General features: G+C 42.4%; 1 protein-coding gene across 1 annotated transcript in view; it reads left to right on the top strand.

Moving 5' to 3' along the window:
• focad (focadhesin) overlaps nucleotides 1-24,373 on the top strand; it is a 187,727-nt gene extending 163,354 nt beyond the window's left edge. Inside the window, exons 32-37 of the mRNA XM_048619555.1 lie at nucleotides 3,568-3,657; nucleotides 7,314-7,491; nucleotides 9,317-9,414; nucleotides 10,171-10,422; nucleotides 14,622-14,697; nucleotides 23,705-24,373. Coding sequence (XP_048475512.1) covers nucleotides 3,568-3,657; nucleotides 7,314-7,491; nucleotides 9,317-9,414; nucleotides 10,171-10,422; nucleotides 14,622-14,697; nucleotides 23,705-23,778 — 768 coding nt within the window. The 3' untranslated portion in view covers nucleotides 23,779-24,373. The remainder of the gene's footprint in view (nucleotides 1-3,567; nucleotides 3,658-7,313; nucleotides 7,492-9,316; nucleotides 9,415-10,170; nucleotides 10,423-14,621; nucleotides 14,698-23,704) is intronic.
• Nucleotides 24,374-25,689: the final 1,316 nt, after the last annotated feature.

Genomic DNA, 25,689 nt, shown 5'->3' with positions numbered 1-25,689 from the left:
AAGATGGTGGTGAACTGCTTTATAGAGCCGTACAGCACAGAAACAGGCCCTTCAGTCTGACTCCTCTCTACCAACCAGATTTCTAAACTGAACTAGTTCCATTTGTTTGTGTATGGCCCATATCCCTCTAAACCTTTTCTTTCCATGTAGCTGTCCAAAGGTCTTTTAACTGTTGTACCTGCATCTATCATTTCCTTTGGCAGCTCATTCCATACATGCACCACCATCTGTCTGAAAAATTTGTCCCTCAGTCCCTTTTGAATCTTTCCCCTCTCACCTTGAATGTATTCCCTCTAGTTTTGGACTCCCCTACCCTGGGCAAAAGACTTTGGTTATTCACCTTATCCATGCCCCTTATGATTTTGTAAATCTCTGTAAGGTCACCCCTCAGCCTCCTACACTTTCTTGAATACATTTGAGTATCTTTCTTGATGATTTCATACAGCAGGTAAGATTTAAACACATTGCTGTGGGCCTGGAGTCTTTTATGAGCAGACCAGGTAAAGAAGGCTGATGTCCTTCCTGCAACAGTGAATTAAATGAATTTTATGACAATCCTACAGTTATTTTAATGTCGCCAATTCTAATCCTAGATTTGAATCAGATTTATTGAGTTGATTTTGTAGGCGATGGCCTAGTGGTATTATCGCTGGGCTGTTAATCCAGAGACCCAGGTAATGTTCTGGGGACCTGAGGTTCAAATCCCACCACGGCAGATGGTGGAATTTGAATTCAATAAATATCTGGAATTAAGAGTCCAATGATGACCGCAAATTGTCGGAAAAACCCATCTGGCTCTCTAACATCTTTTAGGGAAGGAAACTGCCATCCTTACCTGGTCTGACCTACATGTGACTCCAGACCCACAGCAATGTGGTTGACTCTTAACTGCCTCTGGGCAATTAGGGATGGGCAATAAATGCTGCCTGGCCTCATCTCGTGAATGAATAAAGAAAAATACACAAAAAAGTTTCCTGACTGCTTTCATAAGATTTGAACTCGTGTATTCAGATGATCATAAAATCAAAATATTATGAATTTTGGAAATAAAAATAGAAATTGACAGAAATACTTGTGTCAGGTAGCAACTGTGGAGAGAGAAATGCAGTTCATATTTCAAGTTGATAACTGCCGTACTGGGAGATTATTAACTTGAATTATTAATTTTGTTTCTTCTTACACATGGGACATGTGCCTGGCCTCCTGAGTATTGCCAGTATTTTCCTTTCCACTCTCTGGACTATTAATCCAGTGACACATCAAGAAGGCTGCTATCCTGATTTCATTCATTGTTTGCTACAGGTATTGACGTGACCTTTCTGTTTAATGGTCAGACGTTCCATTTTATTGATGTGAATTAGGATGAAGGACCTGGTTTTCTAGAACAGACCAAAACCAGGATTTAACAGTTTAGAAGAGAAGTGAAATAAATAAGAATTTGTCAAATGATGTCCAATTTGTATTTTTTCAAGCTGTGATTTATGGAAGGAAAAGAAGACAAGAAAAAGATTTTATTGTTTTCTTGTTGAAAGATTTTGTGGATGAATCGTGTAATTAATTTGTTCTGGGACAATCTCACTTATTTTTGGGTAAAAATCGGGCTGGTGCACATTAGCTTTTGTAAGTCCCTATAGATAGTGTGTTCCAATCCCAAACCTCACAAGCAGAACACTGCGAGTTTTCAAGAGTAAAGCAGTAATGTGTTTTATTCACTTTTGCAATATTCCACATCAGTGCAATGGTTTTGATCTTTCTTCTTAAAAGAGAATCTATAAACAGGAGCCCAGCTGTTATCTGCAGTGTATTGTTTGGACTCATTTCTTGAACCTGATTAGTTGGATTGGTTTACAGTGAAGCTGCTGAATGGCTGTGGTCTATTGAATTACACACTACAGCTGAGAACCACCTGCCTTTTAGTTAGTTATAACTTTATTACATTTATTGAGGCTTATAGTCTGCTTTCTCATACAGACATCTAATATGGTCCCCATTCTCCTGAACTGGAAGGAATCTTTATTGTGTTGTTAGTTAATTTGATAGTTCCTTCTCTTAAAAAATTTTATACATAATTGGGAAATAGAGGGAGGTACTTTCATTATATTTGCGCTGTACTTTTCTTTCGGTACTTTGCAGAAATCTATCCGATTGTACTATTCCTTAAAATACAGACTTTAAAACCTGAAAATCTTGAAGCTGTTGGAAATTATAAATGGACCTTAAAACATAAGTTAGGTGGTTTTTTCAGTGCTGCCTTTAAAATTTAATCAAGTGGAAATGAGTTACCAATAATAATTGAAAGGATGTCTATCTATGGAATTGTTTTCAATTTTCTTCGATTTCTACAGAGAAGACATTATGAACAAATTGTTTCTTTGGAAGTTGGAGTCTGCAAGTCCTTCTGTGTAACGTACAGGATGAGTGTTCTAACATGATTCAACTTCCCATTTGTTATTTTCTGTTATCTCCCTCTGGAAGACTGAGCATGATTTGGCTTCTTGGAATTGGACGATTGAAATCAGGCATTTGATGTATGGCCAATACACAGACCTTTCTGTTATTTAATAATTAATCTAATTATTTCATTATAATGTAACCAACAAGACCATCTTGTTTCCCATGATTTGCCTCTGCTTTTATTCAAAAGTATAAATCCAGCACATTGTGTAGTGCCAATATTATGCCTCCTTTTTTAATGTTATGGAATTTAATTGTTTTCTCAATTTTTCACCTTCCTCTTCTGAAGATGTTGCTGCTTTCCTGGGCTATCATTCACTATTTGGTAGTGCTTAGGCTCGTTATAATTAACATCCTGTTCAATATCAGCTAGTTTGCCCTAACCAGCAATGGGCAACTTCTGTTTTTCCGCTTAATTATATGATGAACTCGCAGGGACTACTATCTGATTTTAACTGTTACTAAACAGATGAGTAGGATGGCACGGTGGCTCAGTGGTTAGCACTGCTACCTCACAGCACCAGGGACTTAGGTTCAATTCCAGCCTTGGCTGACAGTCAGTGTGGAGTTTGCACATTCTCCCTGTGTCTGCACGGGTTTCCTCCAGGTGCCCCGGTTTCCTAACACGGCCCAAAGATGTGCAGGTTAGGTGGATTGGCCATGCTAAATTGCCCGTAGTGTCCAGGGATGTGAAGGCTAGGTGGAATGGTTGTGGTGAGTGCAGGGATAAGGTAAGGGGTTGAATCTGAGTGGGATGCTCCTCAGAGAGTTGATGTGGACATGTTGGAATTCTATGGATTACTTAGGATAGTTGGCTTGGAGTGACCAAATCAACAGAATTTGCAAGTGTCACATGAACTGTCGGTAACAACAATTTATTGTCATGCTTTATTCAGCTGTTTCCCTGGGTATTATTCTCCTTCAAGCCAATTCCTCTCATATCATCACTGCCCATCTTTTTGTAGCGTAAGATGTAATTTTATTGTGAGAAAAACAGAACAGTATCACCGTTAAACATTATTTTAACTGACTGCTGGTGCACCTCTCCAGTTGAAATTCTTCCTTCATAAATTATCAGTTAATCACATTCATATATCCTTATTCCCTTTTCAGGTCAGTGAGCTGAAGTTTTATGTTGGAATCACCAAGTGCCTTTCTGAACTGGCTGATACTGAGATCGACAGAATAACCCAAGTTACCAAGGTAATGTTCATTAAGAATACACAGAAGACACAAACTGAGAGCCCATGGGAAACTTGACCTTTATTTGTTTTCCTAGTTGAATAAATCTGAATTTATCTGTTCATTATGGAAGATGACAAGTGTAGCACTTTTGAAAGCACCTCCCCATTCCTTTTTAGTGCTGATGACCTGAGTTCAGATTCCTCTGAAGAATCCCATCATCGACCCACAGCAGAGATCCAACATAAGCTTTATCATCACCTGGGCACTAACAAAGCAAGAGATTGGTTTGCTGTTCAGGTGACTGGACGAGTCTATAAGCCCCCTTCAATATGTCCCAACAAGGGCATCCAAGATTGTTGTAGTCTACCATCTCCTTCACTGATGAGGAGAGAGGAGTGAAACTGCAGGAGGGCAAAGGTTGAGAAGGAACCTGAGATATCCATGGAGGTCATGAAGGTCACCATAATCTTTAGAGTTGTAGTCATATAGCATGGAAACAGACCCTTTGGCCCAACTCGTCCATGCCGACCAAGTTTCCCAAGCTAAAGTAGTCCACTTGTCTGTTGTTACCTTTGTTCACCATCATCTTCAGTTCTTTGCACAAATTATGATCTCCACCACACAGAGTAGTTCCAAATCCACAGCTGGAATGCAGATCTAGAAGACAAGCCAGCTGGCTCCCCATGACTCTGAGCCGCTGTGGTAACGTGTACACATGGCAGAGCCTGGAACTATGGCTGACTGCCTGCCATTGGTCTGTATTGGTCCTCAATTTGTTTGATTGCATTATGATCGCAGTTGCCTCAACCACCAAGTCTGGGGATAGGATTTGAACCTAGATTTCTGGCTCAGAGGCAGGGGCGTTATCACTGTGCGACCTGTTCCCTTCCAACATGACTGAGAGTCTAGTGATAGACCATCTCTGCCTTTTCTTCCAATCCTGGCACATTTTTGTAACCCTTTAATGTGAAGTTCTGTGACTGTGAGTGGTGTTCGATTTGGAAGAAGTAACTGCAGAGCAAAATGACTAACGTCGAGAAGGTCACCATAATCTTTAGAGTTGTAGTCATATAGCATGGAAACAGACCCTTTGGCCCAACTTGTCCATGCCGACCAAGTTTCCCAAGCTAAAGTAGTCCACTTGTCTGTGTTTGGTCTGTATCCCTCCTAAATGTTTCCTATTCATGTACCTGTTCAAATGTCTTTTAAATGTTGTGACTATACTTGCATCTACCACTTCCTCTGGCAGTTCATTTCGCTTACGAACCACATTCAGTGTGAGAAAGTTGCCCCTTGTGTTCCTTTTAAATCTTTCTCCTCTTACCATAAACATATGCTGCCTAGTTTTGAACTCCCCCATCCTACAGAAAAGAGCTTTGCTATTCACCTTATCTATGCCCCGTATGATTTTATAAACCTCCGTAAGATCACCCCTCAGTCTCCTACACTCCAGTGAAAAAAATCCCAGCCTCTCCTTTATAACTCAAGCCCTCCAGTCCCAGCATCATCCTTCTGAATCTTTTCTGAACCCTCACCAATTTCTTAGTATCCTTCCTATAATAGGACAAGCAGAACTGTACACAGTACTCCAAAAGTGGCCTCACCAATATCATGTACAATTGCAACATGACATCCCAATTCCTATACTCAATGGTCCAAGCAATGAAGGCAAAGGTGCTAAATGTCATCTTAACCACCCTGTCTACCTATGATGCAACTTTCGAGGAACTATGTGCCTGAACCCCTAGGTCACTCTCCCCAGGAGCCTACCAATAACTGTAAGTTCTGCCCTTGTTCCTCTTACCAAAATGCAATACCTTGCATTTATCCAAATTAAAGCTCATCTGCTCCTCACACCATTGGCCCAATTGATCACGATCCATTTGTAATCTTAGTTAACCTTCTTCACTGTTGACTACACCACCAATTTTGGTGTCATCCACAAACTAACTAACCATTAATCCTAAAATCTCATCCAAATTGTTTATATAAATGATGAATAACAGTGGACCCAGCACTAATCCCTGTGGAGTACCGCTGGTCACAGGCCTCCAGTCTGGAAAAACAACCCTCCACCACCACCCTCTTGTCTCCTACCGTCAAACCAATTTTGTATCCAACAGGCAAGCTCTTCCTGAATCCCATGTGATCTAACTTTGCTGATCAGTTTACTGTGCAGAACCTTGTCAATCTTTGATCAGAAGTATGCACAACCTCATACTGCAGAGAAGTGCAAGTCTGGGTTAAACATGGCAGCTGTATATGGACACAAAGCTGAAGGTATTCCTCACCCAGCATGAGACAAAACCGAAGGAACTTCCACACTACTTTGCACCGGATTTCAGTCTCACTGCAGATATCCAGTGCTGCTATGCCACTCAGCACTCTTTGTCGCTTAAGTTAGCAACTCCCTTCCACATACTTCAGATTTTCACCCTACAGTCCCATGGTGTTTATGTATCTCTGTTCTCATAACCAGTGTCTGAAGCAGGGTTTTACTGCTACAACTGGCAGGTGTATTCAGTAAAATTGCTCAGTTTCCTCGTCTCTCTGAAGCGAGGATAATACCTGAAGCTTTGACTTCTCTTTTCCTCCAGATGCTGCCCTGCTTGCTGTGTTCTTCCAGCTTCCTGTTTGTCTAACAAAATGCACAACCTGTTGGATGAGGAGAGGGAAAGTGGTGATGTCTTTGGATCAGTAATCCAGAACTCGAGATTAATGTTCTGGAGACTCGGATTCAAATCCCACCATGGCAGATGGTGAAATTTTAATTCACCTTTTAAACAAAACTGGAATCAAAAGATCACTGAACAGTGACCGTGTAACCACTAAATAAAAACCGAAAGAATGTGGATGCTGTAAATCAGGAACAAAAACAAAGTTGCTGGAAAAGCCCAGCAGGTCTGGCAGCATCTGTGAGGAAAAAACAGAGTTAACGTTTCGGGTCCAGTGACCCTTCCTCAGAACTGTTGGTGGTCATAAACAACCCATCTGAATCACAAATGTGATCGATCCTTAAAGTCAGGGAGTCAAAATTCCAGAAGATTGCACATGATGTTTTAACATACCATACTTTGTTTTAACCAGCACTCTTGATAAAGAGGCAAAAGGTATATACCTCAAATACCACAAAGTTTACTCTATTGTTCTGTCCAATTCTTGTAGTTTTTTTTAAAAGTTATTTACCACGATGTAAATATCTTGTTCGATCAAATGGGCACACAAAATATCACAGATGATTCAATTACGAGTCAATTTCTCCTCAAATACTGCATTGTCTGAGTAGTCAATTGAGGGTGTAAGTGAAAAGGCTCTGTACCGGTAAGTTTTATTTAAGGCAAAGTTGAATTATTATTGAAGTGATTTATGCTGTAAATAAAGTATGACAGTGATGTGTATACCCGTCTGTATTACATAGTGTATGTTTTTACATTGATTACATGGATCTCTTGATCAAATATTTCAGATAATCAATTGGCAGTCTCCTGGTCCCGGAAGTGCTGGACAATAAAATGTTTACTGTAGATCACAGCTTTTTGTGCAAGATAGATATGAAATCATCTTGATAGAAGAAAGTGTGTGAATTGTTGGGTGCTGATGTAACACAGCCATTGTAAATTATAGTTTAATTTAGTCTCTTTAACTCAATGACTCTGGCTGGAATTTTTTTGCAGGATACAATTGCAAAGAGCACCTTTGTCCGAGCATACCTGGTTTCTCAAGGCCGGGTTCCTTTGCTGTGTCTTAATGATGTTATTGCTGCAGCAGTAGGCAGCTGTCACATGGAGACTGTCGTCTGGATTTTGCTGCAGAGCTTTTACCAGTGTCGACTCATCAGCCACCAGAACACCGGTAAGCTGGACCAGTGGAGCATTGGCTTGCTCGTGCTTTGGACTGTACGGCTATAAAGCCTGCAGTGCATAGTTTTATTACCATTCTGAAAAGTCACTAGTAAAAGTAATGGCCCAGATCGTCACCGGATTGCCACTCCACTCTTTGACACTGCAACACATTGTTGGCTTTGTGATCCAAGCCTGGTGTAGAGAAACAACTCCATTGCAGCACTGTAGCATCAGGGGGCAGGGAGGGATGGAAGTAGCCAGCAATACGTCCCCTTAATACAGCACTTCCCAGAGGGACAGGCAAGGGGACCAGCATGTGATTGCTAGATCTTCAGGATCGGGCAAGCCCTGGGAATTGAAAGGGTGAACACGCCAGAAGCAGCCATTGATGCAGGGGTATAACCTTGGGCCACAGAGCTTCTTACGATAACTTGAAGGGAAGTTGCCACTTGTGCGGGAGGAAGGGTGCGTCTGCAGGAATCTCCCACCAGGAGCCAGAAAATGACCACCAACAGGGCAATTAATTGACTGCAGCGTTCCCTAGTTGGCCAATCTGTTTCCTTTGGTAACAGGACAGTTTGGGGCTTCCTGTAAGCCACCTTCCCGATCCATTTTACCACCCTTCCAGCCTCCTATTCTGTCTCATGAGGGCCGTTTGGATTGAGTCCAGTGACTTTGGAGAAACTTTCTGCTCTCCCATGCTGGATGTCGGACAAGCAGTTTGATGGCTTATAGTGAATGGTGCATCTGGGATATGTGCTATCCTAGAGACAAGAACACCTGGATGAAGACTGCTGGGCCAGCAGCAATGTTGGAACACTGACACTCTGCCAACTCCGCCAAAAAGATTGGAGCTTTCCTGGTGACTTTTGGGTTTTGGCCATTTTCCTGGCCTTGTGGTGCCCCAAACCTGTTAGTGTTCTGGGCTCTCGTGGTTGACTGACTGTCAATCCTTTCCAATCTCTGAGATATTGAGTCTGCAAGAAATCACAGCCCAAGTCCTTGAGCCCAGCTGCTTGGCCTTGTTTGGAGCCGATGAAATGCCTTCTTCCTGAGGGCAGGAAGGAAACTCCGGTGTGACACTAGGATACCAGGGAACCTCTCACCAATTAATGACCTTTCTTCCTCAGTCCTGCCAGAGTTGCAGCATACACGTATCAGATAGGTTGAGTGTTTTTAATCCAGGATATCAGACTCTTGATAATTAGCTAATTTCCATTATCCTGCAGAGGGCAGCCATGCCAATTATGGCTAATAAGGGAAGGTAAAGTCACCTGCACCCATCAGACCGTAGGCCTGCTCTCTCTCATTAGAGAGAAAGATGATTGGTGATGCTTTAACTGGAGGGTCACCATGTTGGGGGACAGCTTGAGTTGGAGATACCTTTGTGGTAACTTCAGCCTGTGCAGGAATGGAATCTATGCTGTTGGCATCACTCTGTATCCCAAACTGGACTCTTAGCCAACTGGCCCCGTTATTCGAAACACTGTTCTAATTGTTGTGAGCACAATATGTGGCCTTTGCAATGCCCTTTGATGCGACATGTTGCCATGTGGAGCACAACTCATGATTCCTGTCACCAAAATGTCTGCTGTAGTTAGACAAACCACTTTCAGTTGCACTCACACAGCACCTTTACTTACAGAGTGGCAGTGTAAGAGTTAACAGCATCAGGTCACTAACAAAACATTTTATTTGAACAATGGGTGTCGAGGAAGGGAAGCAAGTGCTTTTCAGTGGCTCATTACTCATTGTGATCATGAAGAAGCAAAGTGAGCAGAGTAACCAAGGTACTACTGACGTAAAAAGAAAACAATTTTTTGTTTATTGCTCAGGTGTAATAAAACGGATGGAATGGCTGTTGGAGCTGATGGGACATGTCCGAAATGTTGCTTATGGGTCAGCTCCTATGCAGAATGCAGATCCTAAAGAGGTATCCCTTTCTTTTCACAAGGTTTGCTCTTTTAAATCTGAAATGCTTTCTGTTTGAGGAAATTTTGCAGTAGTTTTTTTTGGAAACTCCTAAAACTTGAATTGTTTAGGAGTCTTGAAGTTAATTGAAACACATTGAAGTCATTAAATGCCATTTATAGAAGCAAGCTTGTACTGGAATAAATCCATTATGGACTTGGCAGAGCACACCATTGTTGTGCAAATGAAAAGGCCATCCCTCTGTGCAGTGTAACATAGAAACACATAATTGTCAAACTCACCACGTACAATATATAAGCCGGCAAAATGATACAAACATATGCTCTCTATTCACCAACATTTTGTGCCTAATACAGTCATTTAATATGATTTTATGCCATTGAGTAAATAAACATCTAGATGTGCTAGTATCTAATTAATGTGGCCTTGGGGTTACTTTCAAACATTATCTTGTTAACACTAAATAAAAAAAATTGTAGCGCCCACATTTTCTTGAAGGTACAGCAAGCTGGGGTTTTGTATTTGAGGTCCTCATTCTTGCAGCTAAAATCTATAAGTTGACAGAATGGAAGATGAGCTGCAAAGTTGTATTTGCTAAGAGAACCTGAAACTAAATGTGACTGAAAGAGTAACAACAGAAAATGCTGGGTCTTTTTTTTCCAACGAAGGATTGTGATTTTAAAATATTTTCTGCAGTCTGATGTCAAGGGCAAGTATTCGTCCAAGTTGATTGACCGGGTTTTCATTTCTTTTTCAGGCTGTGGGCTTCCTGCTGAGTATAGTTGCTGCAGTTGTTGCTGCATGGAGTGATCATACAATACCACTGATGCTTGGTGTTCGGGCCAGCTGGTTGCCATGGAGTGAAGAGAAAAGTTTCATCGACTGCATGAAATCTTCTCTCGGTGGAAGTTCAGTGGACTCCTTGTCAGTGCAACAATGTTTTTACCTTCTACCGCAAAGCATTGTCTTATTGCTGGCTAAAGAGCCGTGGAAAGACCACACGCAAAAGGTGAGTCAGTGTTTCTGAAGAAGGGTCCCGACCCAAAACGTCAGCTTTTCCTGCTCCTCTGACGCTGCCTGGCCTGCCGTGTTCCTCCAGCTCCACACTGTGTTATCACTGAATCCAGCATCGGCAGTTCTTACTATCTGTGAGTCAGTGCTCAAGCAAGTTAGGCTGGGACTGGCAGACAATGGTATAGGATTTGACTGGTGAATTTCTGCAGCGTGTCTTGAATGTGGTACACACTACTGCTACTGAGCATCGCTTGTGGGAAGAGTGGGTGTGGTGCCAATCAAACAAGCCACTTTGTCCTGGATGGTGTCAAGCTTCTTGAGTGTTGTTGGAGCTGCACCCATCCAGGCAAGTGGGGAGGATGTTGATAATGGGGGTTTCGATGATGGTAATACCATTGAATGTCTGGGAGTGGTGGTCAGATCGTCTCTTATTAGAGATGGTCATTATCTGGCACTTGTGTGATGCAAATGTTACTTGCCACTTGTCCGCCCAAGCCTGGATATTGTCCAGGTCTTGCTGCATTTGAAGGACTGCTTCAGTAACTGAGGAGTCACGAATGGTGCTGAACATTGTGCAATCGTCAGCGAGCATCGCCACTTCTGACCTTTATGATGGAGGGAAGGTCATTGATGAAGCAGCTGAAGATGGTTTGGTTTTGGACACTACCCTGAGAAACTCCTGCAGAGCTGTCCTGGAGCTGAGATGACTGACGACCAACGACCATGAAAATCTTCCTACGTATCAGGTATGACTTCAACCTGCAGAATTCTCCCCCCAATTGCAAATTGACTCTAATTTTGTTTGGGCTCCTTGATGTCACACTGGGTCAAATGTGGCCTTACTGTCAAGGACTGTTACTCTCCCCTCACCTCACCTCTGCAATTCAGCTCTTCTGTCCATGTTTGAACCAAGGCTGTAATGAGGTCAGGAACTGAGTGGCCCTGGCGGAACCCAAACTGGGCGTCACTGAGCAGGTTATTGCTGAGGAGGTGCTGCTTGATAACACTGTTGATGACACCTTTCATCACTTTACTGATGATTGAGAGTAGACTAATGGGACAGTAATTAGCTGAGTTGGATTTGCCCTGCTTTTTATGTACAGGACATCCCCAGGCAATTTTTTGCATTGTCAGGTAGATGCCAGTGTTGTAACTGTACTGGAACAGCTTGGATCAGGGAGCGGCAAGTTCTGGAGCTCAAGTCTTCAATTCTATTGCCAGAATGTTGTCAGGGTCTACAACCTTTGCAGTATCCAGTTCTCCAACTGTTTCTTGACATCACAAAGAGTAAATCAAATTGGCTAAAGAATCTGTAATGCTTGGCATCATTGGAAGAGGCCAAGGTGGATCATCTACTCGGCAATTCTGGCTGAAGGTTATTATGAATGCTTCAGGGTTATCTTTTGCACTGATGTGCTGGGCTTTTCCAACATTGCGGATTGGGATATTTGTCGAGGTGTCTCCTCCAGTGAGTTGTTTAATCGTCCACCACCATTCATAGTTTGTTCCTCAGAACAGAAGGAAGGGTCACCAGACCCGAAATGCTAACTACGATTTCTCTCCACAGATGCTGCCAGACCAGCTGAGCTTTTCCAGTAACTTCTGTTTTTGTATATTTGTACATATTTGCTTTTAAGTTAATGCCTGACATTAAACTGAGAGATTGTTCACACAGTTCGACTGCCCACAGCCCTCACTGCTTTGTTTTGGGTTAAACAAGAATCACAATGAATAAAATTAGCGGTCTTTGTACACTGTCGCTTGTGTTGAAGAATTCAAGTTGCTTCACCTGATTTTCTCAGTTTGCTGATTGCGAAGGTGTTAACTCCTTTCAACATCACTGAAATGCAGCTTCCCACCAAACCAACAATGGAACTTTTCTCAGTCCTGTTTGGAAAAAGTGCAACACTTTTTGTCGCAGTTTGAATATCCAATACATGGTATTTGTTTTCGTCTTCAAACCATGTATACAGAGCAACATGGTAAAGATGCTTTTCTATTGCTAGTATGCAGAAACAAAACATAAAGATAAAGTTGCCATAGTCCTGCTGGATCATGGGGCTACTTTCTCATTAGAGATGAACGGCAGGTGGTGGTTTAACCTGAGGGTCACCACACCTCAGTCGAGGGGAGACAGTGAAAAGGAGAGTCCTTCGTGGTAACCTCAGTTGTTGTGGGCTTTGAACCCACGCTGTTGTCATCGTTCTACATCACAAACCAGCCATCCAGGCAACTGAAAACTGGAATCAGGGTAATCTCTGCATTGGTTATACCTGCACAGACAAAGATGCTTGTTATTGGAGGCCAATTAATCTCCATCTCAAATCATCACCGCAGGAGATTGTCAGAGTGGTGTGCTTGGCCAGACCATATTCAGTTGGGTCATCAATGACCTTCCATCCATCAATATTAAACAGGTCTGAGATGTGGAGAAATTTTGTCATGCACAGAGTGGTGAGCCCCTGATATTCTCTGCCAGATCAAGCAATTGAGGCCAAAGTATTGTACGTTTTCAAGAAGGAGTTAGATTATAGTTCTTAGGACTAAAGGGATGAAAGGGTATGGGGAGAAAACGAGAACAGGGGACTGAGTTGGATTATCAACCATGGCCCTATTGAAAGGCAGAGTAGGCTCAAAGGGCTGAATGGCCTACATCTCCTATTTTTTTACATAATAAAGTCAGAAATGGGTATGTGCAAATATCAGTGAACAATGTTCAGCATCATTCACCACTCCAGATACAGAAACAGCCCGTGTCCAAACGCAGCGATATCCAGGCTTGGACTGAAGGTAGCAAGTAACATTTATGCCTCACAGATACCAGATAATTAATATCTACAACAAGAGAGAATCTAGCCGTCTCTCCATCACATTCAATATCATTACCAACGCTGACACCCCCATCAGCGTACTGGACATTACCATTGACTAGAAACTGACCTGGACCAGTCATAAAAATACTGTGGCTAAAAGAACAGCTCTGAGGCTAGAAATTCTGTTGTGACTAACTCAATTGCTGTCTATTTCAAAGCCTGTCCACTGCTTACAAGGCACAAGTCAGAAGTGTGATGGAATACTCCATCCTTGCCTAGATGAGCGCAGCTCCAAAATCACTCCAACAACTTGACACCATCCAGGACAAAGCAGCCCGCTTGATGGGCACTGATCCATCATATTCAATATTCACTCATGCTCAATGGCAGTAGAATGTGCCATCTACAAGATGCAGCACATTGAATCACCCTTCAACAGCATCTCCCAAGTCCACAGCCTCGAGCACCTGTAAACTCGGGCTGGAAATGCATGGGAACACCACCAACACTGGGATAAGTTCTCCTCCAAACCACGCACTGTTCTGACTTGGAATAATGCCACCATTCCTTCACTCTCACTGAGCAAATATCTTGGACCTTCCTTCCTAACTACACCGTTGCAAGTGCTCCTCAAACCCACCTCGATGGCAGCGGTTCAAAAATACATCCTTCTTCATTGCTTTCTCAAGGACAGTTATGGTTGGATGGTCACCAAGGACTGGCCTAGCTGGTGTCACCTATGTCCAGGAATGAATTTTAAAAGAAAACAGCCTAGGCCATCAGGCAAGAGGGTTCCAACAAGGTGACCATGTAAAGCAAGCACATCACTGAACTTGGAGACAGAGTCAGAGGAAGCTCAGTTGGACTCAGTGGTTAGTAAAGAGAAGTGATAGTCTCGCAGCACTTAACCCTTGGTAATGGAGTGAATAAGACTTAATCAACGGTGAATCTAATAAATGGTTAAGTTTGCAGGTGAAATAAGCATTGGACTTACAAAAACGGCAGTCTACACAACACTTAGAAAGTAACATGAATAATCTAAAATCATGTATAATACAGGAAGAATCCAAGACAAATAACATTTATTCGATGGGCAGACCAGAAGTTCATTTCTATGCACCAGTACATTTTGACAATCAAATCCCAATGATGTGTCCCCAGGAAGCAAGTGACCTTTATATATTCCTGGAATACTGAATAATTTGAGACAATATGGTCTGCATCACTTTGGAACTTAAACAGAAAATTGTATTCATACACAAGCTCAACTGTTTAAAATCACTTAACAGAAATTGAGTCAGTGTTTATGCATGAAAAGAAATTGTTTGATATATTCTATTCATCTGGATCCTAAATTAATTATTCTGTTTCCCCATTACAGTTCATTGATTGGCTTTTTAACATAGCCGAATGCCCATGTGAAATATTATCATTGGATAAGTTGAACGTGATCAAAGGTAACATCGCTGCTTCTATTTAAAATCTTCGATAGCCTTAACAGAATATTTAGTTTACTTGTTCATAAATCATACTGGCTGGTTAATTCCTGTACTTAATTTGACTGCTAGGCTAAAGTTATATTGAGGTCAGTTTTTGTTGCTATGTGTAATGTTAAGAAGGATCTCTTGCAGTTTGAGTTTTTAGTCCCGTACAGTATACCATCCAACGAAAAATGTTAACAATGGGTGGCTTGATATTTTTAAAAAATCTTATTGGTGATCTTCCATTTGGAATCTGTGCCAGCAGCCATTCTGGTAATGCTGTGATTGGAGTGGAGTTCTGTGATGCTTGGAACAGCTCCCTGGGCTATGATGCGGACCAGATTTTCATTGTCATATCACGGCTGTGGTTTTGGACCAATCAGGGCACAAAGAAAAAGTTGTCTTAAATCCAGGAGAAAAATAAATAAACCTAGGAACTGATCATGTTTAACTATTGTTATTGAAGTACAACTGCTTTATGCTTTTTTTAGTTTAGATATTTGTTTGTATAATATTAACTTAAACAGAATAGAATATTTTTAAAATTCTGACAGTAACCATCTCCTTAAAAGTGTTCATTTGATTTTGCATCACAAGTGTAATAAACATTCAAACCCTCTGAGGAAGGGTCACCGGACCCGAAACGTTAACTCTGATTTTTTTTCTTCACTGATGCTGCCAGACCTGCTGAGCTTTTCCAGCAACTTCAGTTTCTGTTCCTGATTTGCAGCATCTGCAGTTCTTTCGGTTTTTTTTTTCAAATGCGCTCAATGAGATTGTTGATGAAGTAAAAATGGACTGACAGTTGATAACTACATTTTGTAATGTTTGTTGATGTCACTGGGTACAACAATTTTTAATCCATATGGCACAAGGTGCAGCTGTCTTAATTGCTAACTTGCCTAATTGACCTGAATTTTCTTGCACATTTTAATTGTCATTTCAAACCTGAATCCATTGCTCCAGACACTTTCTTTTGTGGGCTTTCTATGGTGCTTTATTTCCAGTCATCCGAGCTGCCAGCTATCCTTTTCCAATCTTAGGTAGTTTTCCCACCTCTGATTCCCTCCTTAGATCATCACTTCTTCTTTGCTTTCAAGCAGTCCTGCCAATCTATTCTCTATAGCTCATTGAGGCAATCATGGGATGGGATGCTAACTTTCCCATCCCCTGTCTCTTCGACCTTCTAAACCAATACTCCAACTTGCTATCCCACTGCATCACTACTCACCTCTACCCCCTGAGACTCTTCTAATAGAATGAACAAATAATCACGTTCTCACAGACTTTCTTCCCTCAGAATGTCTAATTGCTCACAGAATATTGTACTCTGTGGCAGATGGAATATAAAGTGCCTAAGTCTGAAGGTATCCACTTTATTAGACAAAAGCACAGAATATTTCTTAACTAACGATGGCTTGCGATGTGTTGATATCCAAAGGGACCGAGCTATTCTTGTTCATGAGTGACCAAAAGCTAATGTCCAGGCACAGCTAAGAATAATGAACTGTTATTTATCATAAGCTGTCTGTTGGGGCTTCAGCAGAAGGCAGTTTGAATCCAGGAGTAAAGATATCTTGCTGCAATTGTATGGAACCTGGAAGACCATGACCAATGTACTGTGTATAATTTTGATCTGCTTTTCTAGGGAAGGATTTACTTGCCATAGAGAGAGTGCAATGGAGATTCACCAGACTAATCCATGGGGTGGCAGGTTGTCTTTTGAGGAGAAATTGGGGAAATTGAGCCTTTGTGATCTGGAGTTTCAAAGAATGAAAGGTGATCCCATTCAAAACTTATAAAATTCTTCCAGGGTCTGATAGGGGAGGTGGAGATATGATGTTTCCCTTGGCTAGTGAGTCTGGAAGTAAGGAATATTAGCTTAGAAATAGGAGTAACGCTACTCATCATCTTGGGTGATCTCAGCCTGTATCTCAGTTCATTTTACCCTGTCTCCTCTGAATTCACAACCTAAACATTTCCTTCCACGTGAATTCAACTTGCCAAAATCACAGCCACCCGTTCCAACTTTTTTTTTATTCATTCATGGGGTGAGGGCATCTCTAGCTAGACCAACATTTATTGCCCATCTGTAATTACCCAGAGGGCAGTTAAGAGTCAATCACACATTGCTGTGGGTCTGGAATCACATGTAGGCCAGACCAGGTAAGGATGGCAGTTTCCTTCCCTAAAGGACATTAGTGAACCAGATGGGTTTTTCCAATAATCGACAATGGATTCATGGTCGTTGTTAGACCCCTAATTCCAGATTTTTTTTTTTATTGAATTCAGATTCCACCATCTGCTGTGGTGGTATTTGAACCTGGGTCCCCAGGACATTAAATAAAAACTGAAAGAACTGTGGATGCTGTAAATCAGAAACAAAAACAGTAGTTGCTGAAAAAGCTCAGCAGGTCTGGTAGCATCTGTGACGAGAAATCAGAGTTAATGTTTCGAGTCCGGTGACCGTTCCTCAGTCGCTGATCTGACATTTTCATCACTTTGTTGTACCTCAACATTTGTATCTCCTGACCCACTTCCAGACCATTTCTTTCTGTGTCCATCTTAGGCTAAAGCTCTCCTCCAGATCACTTAAAACCACTCTCATAACCTCACAACGGTCCAGCTTTTAATCCTCTATTCAGCACCATGCATCTGCAGCTGTCACTTTTCTAAGGCACACCCTCCCCTCTGGTTTGAAAGCTGGTCACCCACCTTTCCTCCACAGCCTCCGTACTTCTATCTGTCTCCTCAGGTCTATAATCAGGTCTTTGCAAATTACTATCCCGCCTCCAAACACTCTTTCTTGTCAGGTCCTCGGTGTCCTGTCAGCATTCTAACCCATGCCTGTCTTTTCCACAATTCTGAGTTTAACTCTCTCCTCTTGGATTTCCTCCCTGCTGCGGCAATGGAACAATGTTAAGTGAAGACCCTGGACAATATCCAGGCTTGGGCTGACATGTGACAGGTAAACAAATGTCAGGCAATGACCATCTCCAATAAGAGATAATCTAACCACTACCCCTTGACGTTCAGTGGTGTTACCATCACTGAATCACCCATTGTTCATATCCTTGAGTTTACCATTGACCAGAAACTCAACTGGACTCACCACATAAACACAGTGATCACAAGAGCAGGCCCGAGGCTAGATATACTGCAGCGAGTAACTCACCTCCTGACTCCTCAAAGCCTGTCCACCACCTACAAGGCATAAGTAAGGAATGTGATGGGATACTCCCCACTTGCCTTGTTGGGTGCAGCCCCAACAACACTCAAGAAGCTTGACACCATCCAGGACAAAGCAGCCCGCTTGATTGGCACTACATTCACAAACATCCACTCCCTCCACCACCAACGCTCAGTAGCAGCAGTGTGTACTGTCTACAAGATGCACTGCAGAAATTCACCAAAGATCCTCAGACAGCACCTTCCAAACCCACAAACATTTCCATCTGGAAGGACAAGGACAGCAGATACATGAGAACCCCACCAGCTGCAAGTCGCTTCCAAGTGGCTCACCATCCTGACTCAGAAATGTATCACTGTTCCTTCACTGTCGCTCGGTCAGAACCCTTCAATTCATTGAAAATGGGATCTCCCCATAGCACCAGGACTGCAGTGGTTCAAGAAGGCAGCTTACAACCACCTTCGCAAGGGTACCTAGGGCTGGACAAACATACTGGCCCAGAAAGTCCACATTAAGACTGGAGATGCACTGGGCAGTCTCAACCTCTTGTTGATCCCCAATCCAGGAGAAACAATAACATGGACTTGCCTGGTGACAACAGCAGATGAAGGTTCTACAACTTTCCTGTCATGAAGAAGAGGATCCAGTCTGAAAATCTTTGTGCTGCTTACAGCTATTACTTCATCAGGAATGTTCAGATTCTTACAAAGCTGAAACAAAGTCAGGCGTAACAAGGATAACTTTCCAAAATTTGAGACGGAGAACAAAATACGTTGGCCCACCATAGACCACACATTGTTAAATAAGCTGTCCCACATACTGGGTTTAGTTTTAGTGTCTTGGGAAGAAATTAAATTTAACGCATGTTGAATTATTCAGCATGCCATTCATATTTCATGGTTCCTCAAATTGTAACACTATATTTTTTGTTCTGGGTCTTTACGAGATGTGTGCAAGGATGTGCTGGTGATTAAACAAGTGAGCGTCTAGAATTATTAAGCCACATGCTGAAGACTGCTTGTTGCTTCAGAATCCACAATAACGTGGTCACTGTAACATGAATAGTCCACATGAAGACTGGAGATGTACTGGGCAGTTTATACAGAGCGGTAAACCAGATAACCAGCAGCAGTGCACAAGCAAAATTCTGCAGATGCTGGAAACCTGAAATAAAAACAGAAGTAGTCAGGAAGCCTCTTTGGAAAGAGATTAATAATTAACATTTCAGGTTGATGAGCTTTTGTCTGAACTTGACCTGCCACAGCTGGTATTACTTTTTTTTTGTAAATGTTTAAACTCTGGTCTTCTTTGTTCAGCAGATCTGTTTCAGTTGGAAATACCAAATGTCCTGCAAGTTACTTTTTAGCACATGCACAGAACTGACTCAAGTCAGGCAGATGAGCAGCTGTCTCTCTGTGTGTGTATTTATCTTAACATGCATCATTGAACTCCCATACTCTTGCTTCACAGTGATGCCAATTAGCAATATAAGTATGTCTTCTGGCACAATAGGTGCTGAAACACTGTAGCTTAATGTGACAGTATAACATATTTTCATCAAAGACTTTCTGAAGTGAGTAGCCAAGGTACCCATCACATTCATTATATTGTCGGTCATGGCTCTTAGATTCCATTTGCCAAGCCAGTATTCTAGAGTTTAAGAATGTTACATCCAAGCCTCTTTGTCACATTTGGGATATAACATTTTATCTCGAATTGCTTTGGACCAAAGATGACATTAGCTGTTTTCTCTATCCACAAATGCGACCTAACCTGCTAGCATTCCCAACATTTTCAGTTTTTATTTCCAACTCCCACAGTGACTTGCTGACATCCTGCTTCTTCCAAGGATCTATTCCTTTCTCCCAGTTCTTCATCTCTGATCATCTGTTTGGATGATTCAACCATCTTTTCTAGAACTTTGTGATATGTTTTCCTTAGGCAAGGAATCCTTCCCCCCCAACGCAATACCACAATGATTGACAAGGTCCTTAACCATGTCAGTCCCATTTTCACACTTATGCTCTCACTCCATCCCCTCCAACCCAGAACTGTGATAGGATTCCCCTTGTCTTCACAAACCTCAATATTCAACAGATAATTCTCCAGCAGTCTCCAGGAAACCTCCCCTCTGTCACACCATAGTCCCACTCCTCCGTTTATCTCCAATGCCCATTCCCTTCTGGATGAACACAGCAGGCTAAGCAGCCTTTCTGCTCCTATGATGCTGCTTAGCCTGCTGTGTTCATCCAGCTCTGCACCTTGTTGTCTCGGATTCTCCAGCATCTGCAGTTCCTACTATCTCCCGTTCCCTTCTGTTGGGCATCTTTCACTGCACATGCGGGAAATGGAGCTTACTTCCTGCCATATCACTATCCAAGGCCCTACCAAGTCTGTTCTAATTTACTTGTACGTTTTTCAGTTTGGTACAGTGTTCACTGTTGACCATTTCTGCACTGGGGAGACCAAACCACAGGGTGCTTGTTCGCTTTGGGAAGCGCCTCCAATCAGTCCCCAGATGTATCTTCGAGCATCTATTACCTGCCATTTCAATTCTTCATCTTGGCCCTGTTCTGATCTCACCGACATTAATCTCCTGTTGTATTCCAGAGAAGCATCATGTGAGCCTGGGGAACAGGACCTCATGTTTCAGTGGTAAACTCTAAAGCATTCTGGGTTCAATATTGCGGTCAGTTCTTTTAGATAACCTCTGCACACATGTTGTTTCTTTTTCTTTTCACTCACTTTTTAGTGTTCCCCTCTTGTGTTCCATTTTTTTGTTTACTTTGGGCCAATAACTATTCATGAAATTGCCATTTGTACATCTTGTGAAGATGTTTCTCCCATCTACTTTTCCCACTCCCCCACTTCTTTTGTCTTCCCTTGAAATCTTCCCCTGGATATCTTGACTCCCCTGGATTTCATCATGTCACAAAGTTTCTCTTTTCTCTGAGCTTTTAAGCTTTCTTTTTAAATAATAGTTAAAACTAAGCAGTAGATTTTTAAAACTTGGAATAAGATCCACACACAGTTATTTTTCTTTTGGTCTGTCAGAGAGACTTTTTAACCACACCCACTCTCAGTATGACACTAACACCTTTGGAGGGAGAGCGTGGTTCTTTCAGAATGTGTCTTTCTCTCAACCCCAACTCCTCCTTTTTGGCCTTAGGGGACACACATGCTGCGTAAACGTTATATCCCTTATTAAAATAACAGTGGAAGCTCAACATTGGGGTCAGATGCCACCTGGTGTTCACTGTGGGCTCTCTCTCTCTCTCTCTCTCTCTCTCTCTCACACACACACTCACACACACACTCACACTCACACACTCACACACTCACACACTCACACACACACGCAACTCGTGTACAATGGCCTGCAATAATCAGTGCTGTTCGCTGCATTCCAATGTGAGCATATAAGCCTCTGGTCAGGTGCCAAGACCACCCATGTCATGTTCTGCCAGTGTAAGTGAAGCATAACAACAGAGCAAAGGTTCTCTGTGTGCAGAGCAGATTTAATAGGCCAGTTGTTTTCATGAGTTTCCTTCATCCTGGAACTATTTGGTGAAGATCTGCCTTGCTATCTATGCTTAGAATTAATCAAATTGATCACCCAGTGCGAATACCTGTGTTAGACCCATTGAAGTAAAGTAAATGTGATTTAATGAGCTATACATCTGCACTTGACAATAGCTGGATTTCTAGGCGTATAATGCTCCAAGAAGTGTGCCACCAATTATCAGAGGCTTCACCAGACTCTGAGAGCACCAATTAATTTGTCTTCAGTTCCTGCCCCAGAAGGTTTCATTTCTAAATGATAGAATGTCCTCCCACCACCTCCCCCAGGGACCAAGATTTCAGATCGGCAAATTTCTCATGCTTTCAGTTCACAGACCCCTTTCACACCCTCCTCCCCACACACACATATACCAGCCAATATTGTGATCAAAGATGTCTCTTCGATGCGTTTGTCATTTTTGTCCTTCCCCTATCCCGCTCTCAATGTACGCTTCAATGAAAACGCTGAGTGGAATCACAACTTGTCACAGCTTTAAATTGTCAGCTATTGTTGCACCGTTATGGGCTTTTGGACTACCTGCACTTTTTAAGGTGAGGTCAGAAGTCACAGGATAAAGTGATGTGGAGGTGCTAGTGTTGGACTGGGATGGACACCGTCAAAAGTCACAGGACACCAGGTTATAGTCCAACAGGTTTATTTGAAATCACAAGCTTTGAGAGTGCTGCTCCTTCATCAGGTGAAGTGGAGGGAGGCGCACAGTCACAGAATTCTCGGCAGAGAGATCATTGCAAGGTAATTCTAAGTAACTAAGAGTGTCAGAAGATAGTACAAATGGTGTGAGCAGCGTGTCAACAAGATGAATAACATTTCAAATAAACCTGTCAGACTATAACCTGGTGTCATCTGACTTCTGATTAAATATGTCTGGGTGAGATCAAAATATATTTTGTCATTAAACAGCAATTATGAAGCAGGTATTACTGATACCCATTGTTTAGATAAGAAATAAGAACAGGAGTCAGCTATTTAGCCCCTCGAGCCTATTCTGCTATTCAACAAGGTCATGGCTGATCCAACATTCAGCATTGTACACTTTCCTGCCCTCTCACCATCACCTTTAATTCCCCAACTGATCAAGAATCTACACCTTTCTACACAAGGACTCAGCCCCCACAGCTCTCTGTGGTAAGGAGTTCCAAAAACACTCAAACCTCTTGAGAGAAGAAATTCCTCCTCATCTCAGTCTTGAATTGGCACCTCTTTATTCTGACACTATGCCCTCTGGTCCTAGACCCTCCCATGAGGGGTAACATCCTCTCAACATTTACCCTGTCAAGCCCCTTAAGGATTGCATATGTTTCAATGAGATCATCTCTCATTCTTCTAAACTCCAATGAGGAAAGTCCCAATCTGTTCAGCCTTTGCTCATAAGCCAATCTCTCCATACTGGGCATCATCCTAGTGAACCTTCTCTGAAGGTTCCTTTCTTAAAATAGTATCCTTTCTTAAATAAGGGGACTAAAACTGCTCACAGTATTCCAGATGTGGTCTCACCAGCACCTTGTACTGTTGCAGTAAAAATTCCCTACTCTCATACTCTAACCCGCTTGAAATAAGAACTGAAAACCAACTTATCAACTCACTTAACAAAAATTTGGTAAAACTATAACCTTTATTAGGTCATGCCTCAGCCTTTTCTGCTCTAAGGAAACGAACACTAGCCTATCAAATCTTTCCTCACTGCTGTAATTTTCAAGCCCTGACAGCATTCTTGTAAACGCCCTCTGTCCTCCCTCTCCACTTCAATTGTGCCCTTCCTGTAATGTGGTGATCAGAACTGTACACAAAATTACATGACAGTCATATTGTTCGAATACTGACAAAATTCCCTCGTTTAAATTGGGACACAGCAGACCTCTGAACAGAATGTAAAATCCTTCAACAATTCTCAGAATTCCTAGTTTTGGGTATGTCTGATGTAGAAAAGTAATATGATAGTACAAGGTGGGGGTGGAGGTTAGATAGACCTTAGGTTGAGGGTAAAATTTCAGCACAACATCGTGGGCCAAAGGGCCTGTACTGTGCTGTACTGTTCAGTGTTCTAATATGTAATACTCTTATTGAGTTGCATGTCATGAAATCTGTATATTTGAGTTGATTATCCCCAGTGCCCTTAAATGAGCACAATGACCCTGTTGTACCTCGGGCAATAGTTTTCTGTAAAGTTATGCCTTTTATCTTTAACACGTGTCCTTTTCTGTTTCTCCTAGCAACACTTCTGGCACTGCGGTTTTTACCTGAGTACAGGAAGAAGGCTATCTGGACTCGTGCATATGGATGGTAACTGGCAATGTTTTGAGGGCTAACCTGATCAGCTTTAAGCAGGAGCCTGCATTTGCCAATAAGTGAGGACTGCGTGAGGAAGGGAAGGATGGGCTTGATGATGCACTCGAGTGACAAGATACCAAATGTATTACAAAACCATGACGGACAAGCTGTTTGCTGCTAATGGATGAGTAGCATGCCTATCACATACCACCATGTATGTCAAAGATATCTTATGCACTTTGTTTACAGAAACAAACCACCTCAAATAGTGCATAAAACTACAACTATATTAATAGATTTTGTTTTGTTATTGAAGAATTCACCAAAGTATAAGCAATATATTTGAAAACAGAGACATTTAGCTCTGTTTAAAATATTGTTCCCTGCGTCTTTAAACTGCCAGTGCTTTTTCTCTGCGAATAGTTTCCAATGAGAAGTTGGCCAAGGTTCTAATCATATCGCGCCAACATATTGTTTGCTTAAAAAAAAATTCAGACGCAAATCGGAATGATGAAATAAAAACATCAATTCATGTGCAGAGCCTGTAAGTTTGAAGTTCTTCTGTTGATGTTAAGTCAAATAATAATTAAAGGTTGGGATTCTGAAATGTTCTCAGCATTGCACTGTTTCAAGTTGTGTGCTTCAACCAAGAGGGAGAGTATACTTTATAGGTGGATACTATGACTATTTCCAATCTCTGAAGAACAGTTAAAAATTTTATTTTACAAACTGGGATCAGCCACTGCCTGTAATAACTCAGGAAGCCTGACTGGAACAAAACATTATTTATTGTTGAACATCAATATAGAGCCACTTTTCATGCCTTACATAGGCTAGTCCTAGCCCAGGACAGACCATCCCTAGTCTGCTTTTTTTTAATATCCACAGTGCTCTTATACATAATTGAACAATTTTTTCCCCGTCACCCTTGGTATTTTTTTTCTTTCCTCAACTAGCAACCACCACCATTACAGGTAACCAATTGAGTATTTATAAACAAAGCCCATTGGTATGGGCAATGCAATCCATCAAAAGTGAGAGGGGGGCATAGGGAGGGCAGGAAGGGACCAAAGGGATTTGGAAGGGGAGACAAAGAGTTGTACCACCGTGAGATGTTCACATCTCTCTAAAGGCATCAACGACGACACATACTCCCTCTCCAAGGACACCTGGGCATGAACTTAACCGCAGCAGGGGTCAGTCGGCAGAGACGACCCCTCCACAACCACCGTCTGGACCAGGCCCAGGAGCAAAGACCCATCAAGAGGTCCTCCAATCTGCCCGTACCTCTCTGCACTGGATGACAAAAGATCAGGACCGTAGAGCTGAAGTCCAACCAAAAGCACAACGGAAGATTTCTGAAAACGGTGTACAATTGCCCACAAGTGATATGTACGTATTCCACAGCACCGCAAAACAAACAGCTGGGCTGGGAGTCCATGAACCACCACAGTCTGCAGTTACAGGGGACAGCTGAATGCACCACTCTCCACCCCAAGTCTTCGAGGGAAAGTGGGAAGACTCTCACATAGAGAGCCCTTCACTTGGGATCCCCAGCGGTAAATAAACACACCAAGGTGTGTCCAGACAGCGGACGTTAAGAGTTGAGGTGGATGGTGTGCAGCAGCAACAGCCTGTACAAACACTCACCGCAAGGCGGAAGGACGTGGAGGGCAGACCCGTGGGCCGCGGCTTCCTGAGGGAGGTTCAGGGCCCTGGACCCAATGTGGAATTCCATCCGAGCAGGAGTATGTGCAGATAGGATGCCGCCGCACGCCTGAGCTTCCTATCACAGTGTCAGGTCCGAGCAGTGTTGTTTTCAGGCAATGGATGGTATCGGCCACGAGCTGGATATCCACCATCGCCCTGTTTTTGCCAATAAAATGTGGAGCTGGAGGGTTACAGCAGGTCAGACAACATCCAAGGA

This window comes from Rhincodon typus, chromosome 3 (assembly GCF_021869965.1).
Source record: "Rhincodon typus isolate 14 chromosome 3, sRhiTyp1.1, whole genome shotgun sequence".
NCBI classification, from domain to species: Eukaryota; Metazoa; Chordata; class Chondrichthyes; order Orectolobiformes; family Rhincodontidae; genus Rhincodon; species Rhincodon typus.
Note: the sequence above shows the minus strand (reverse complement) of the source record. Positions and strands in the feature narration are given on the sequence as shown.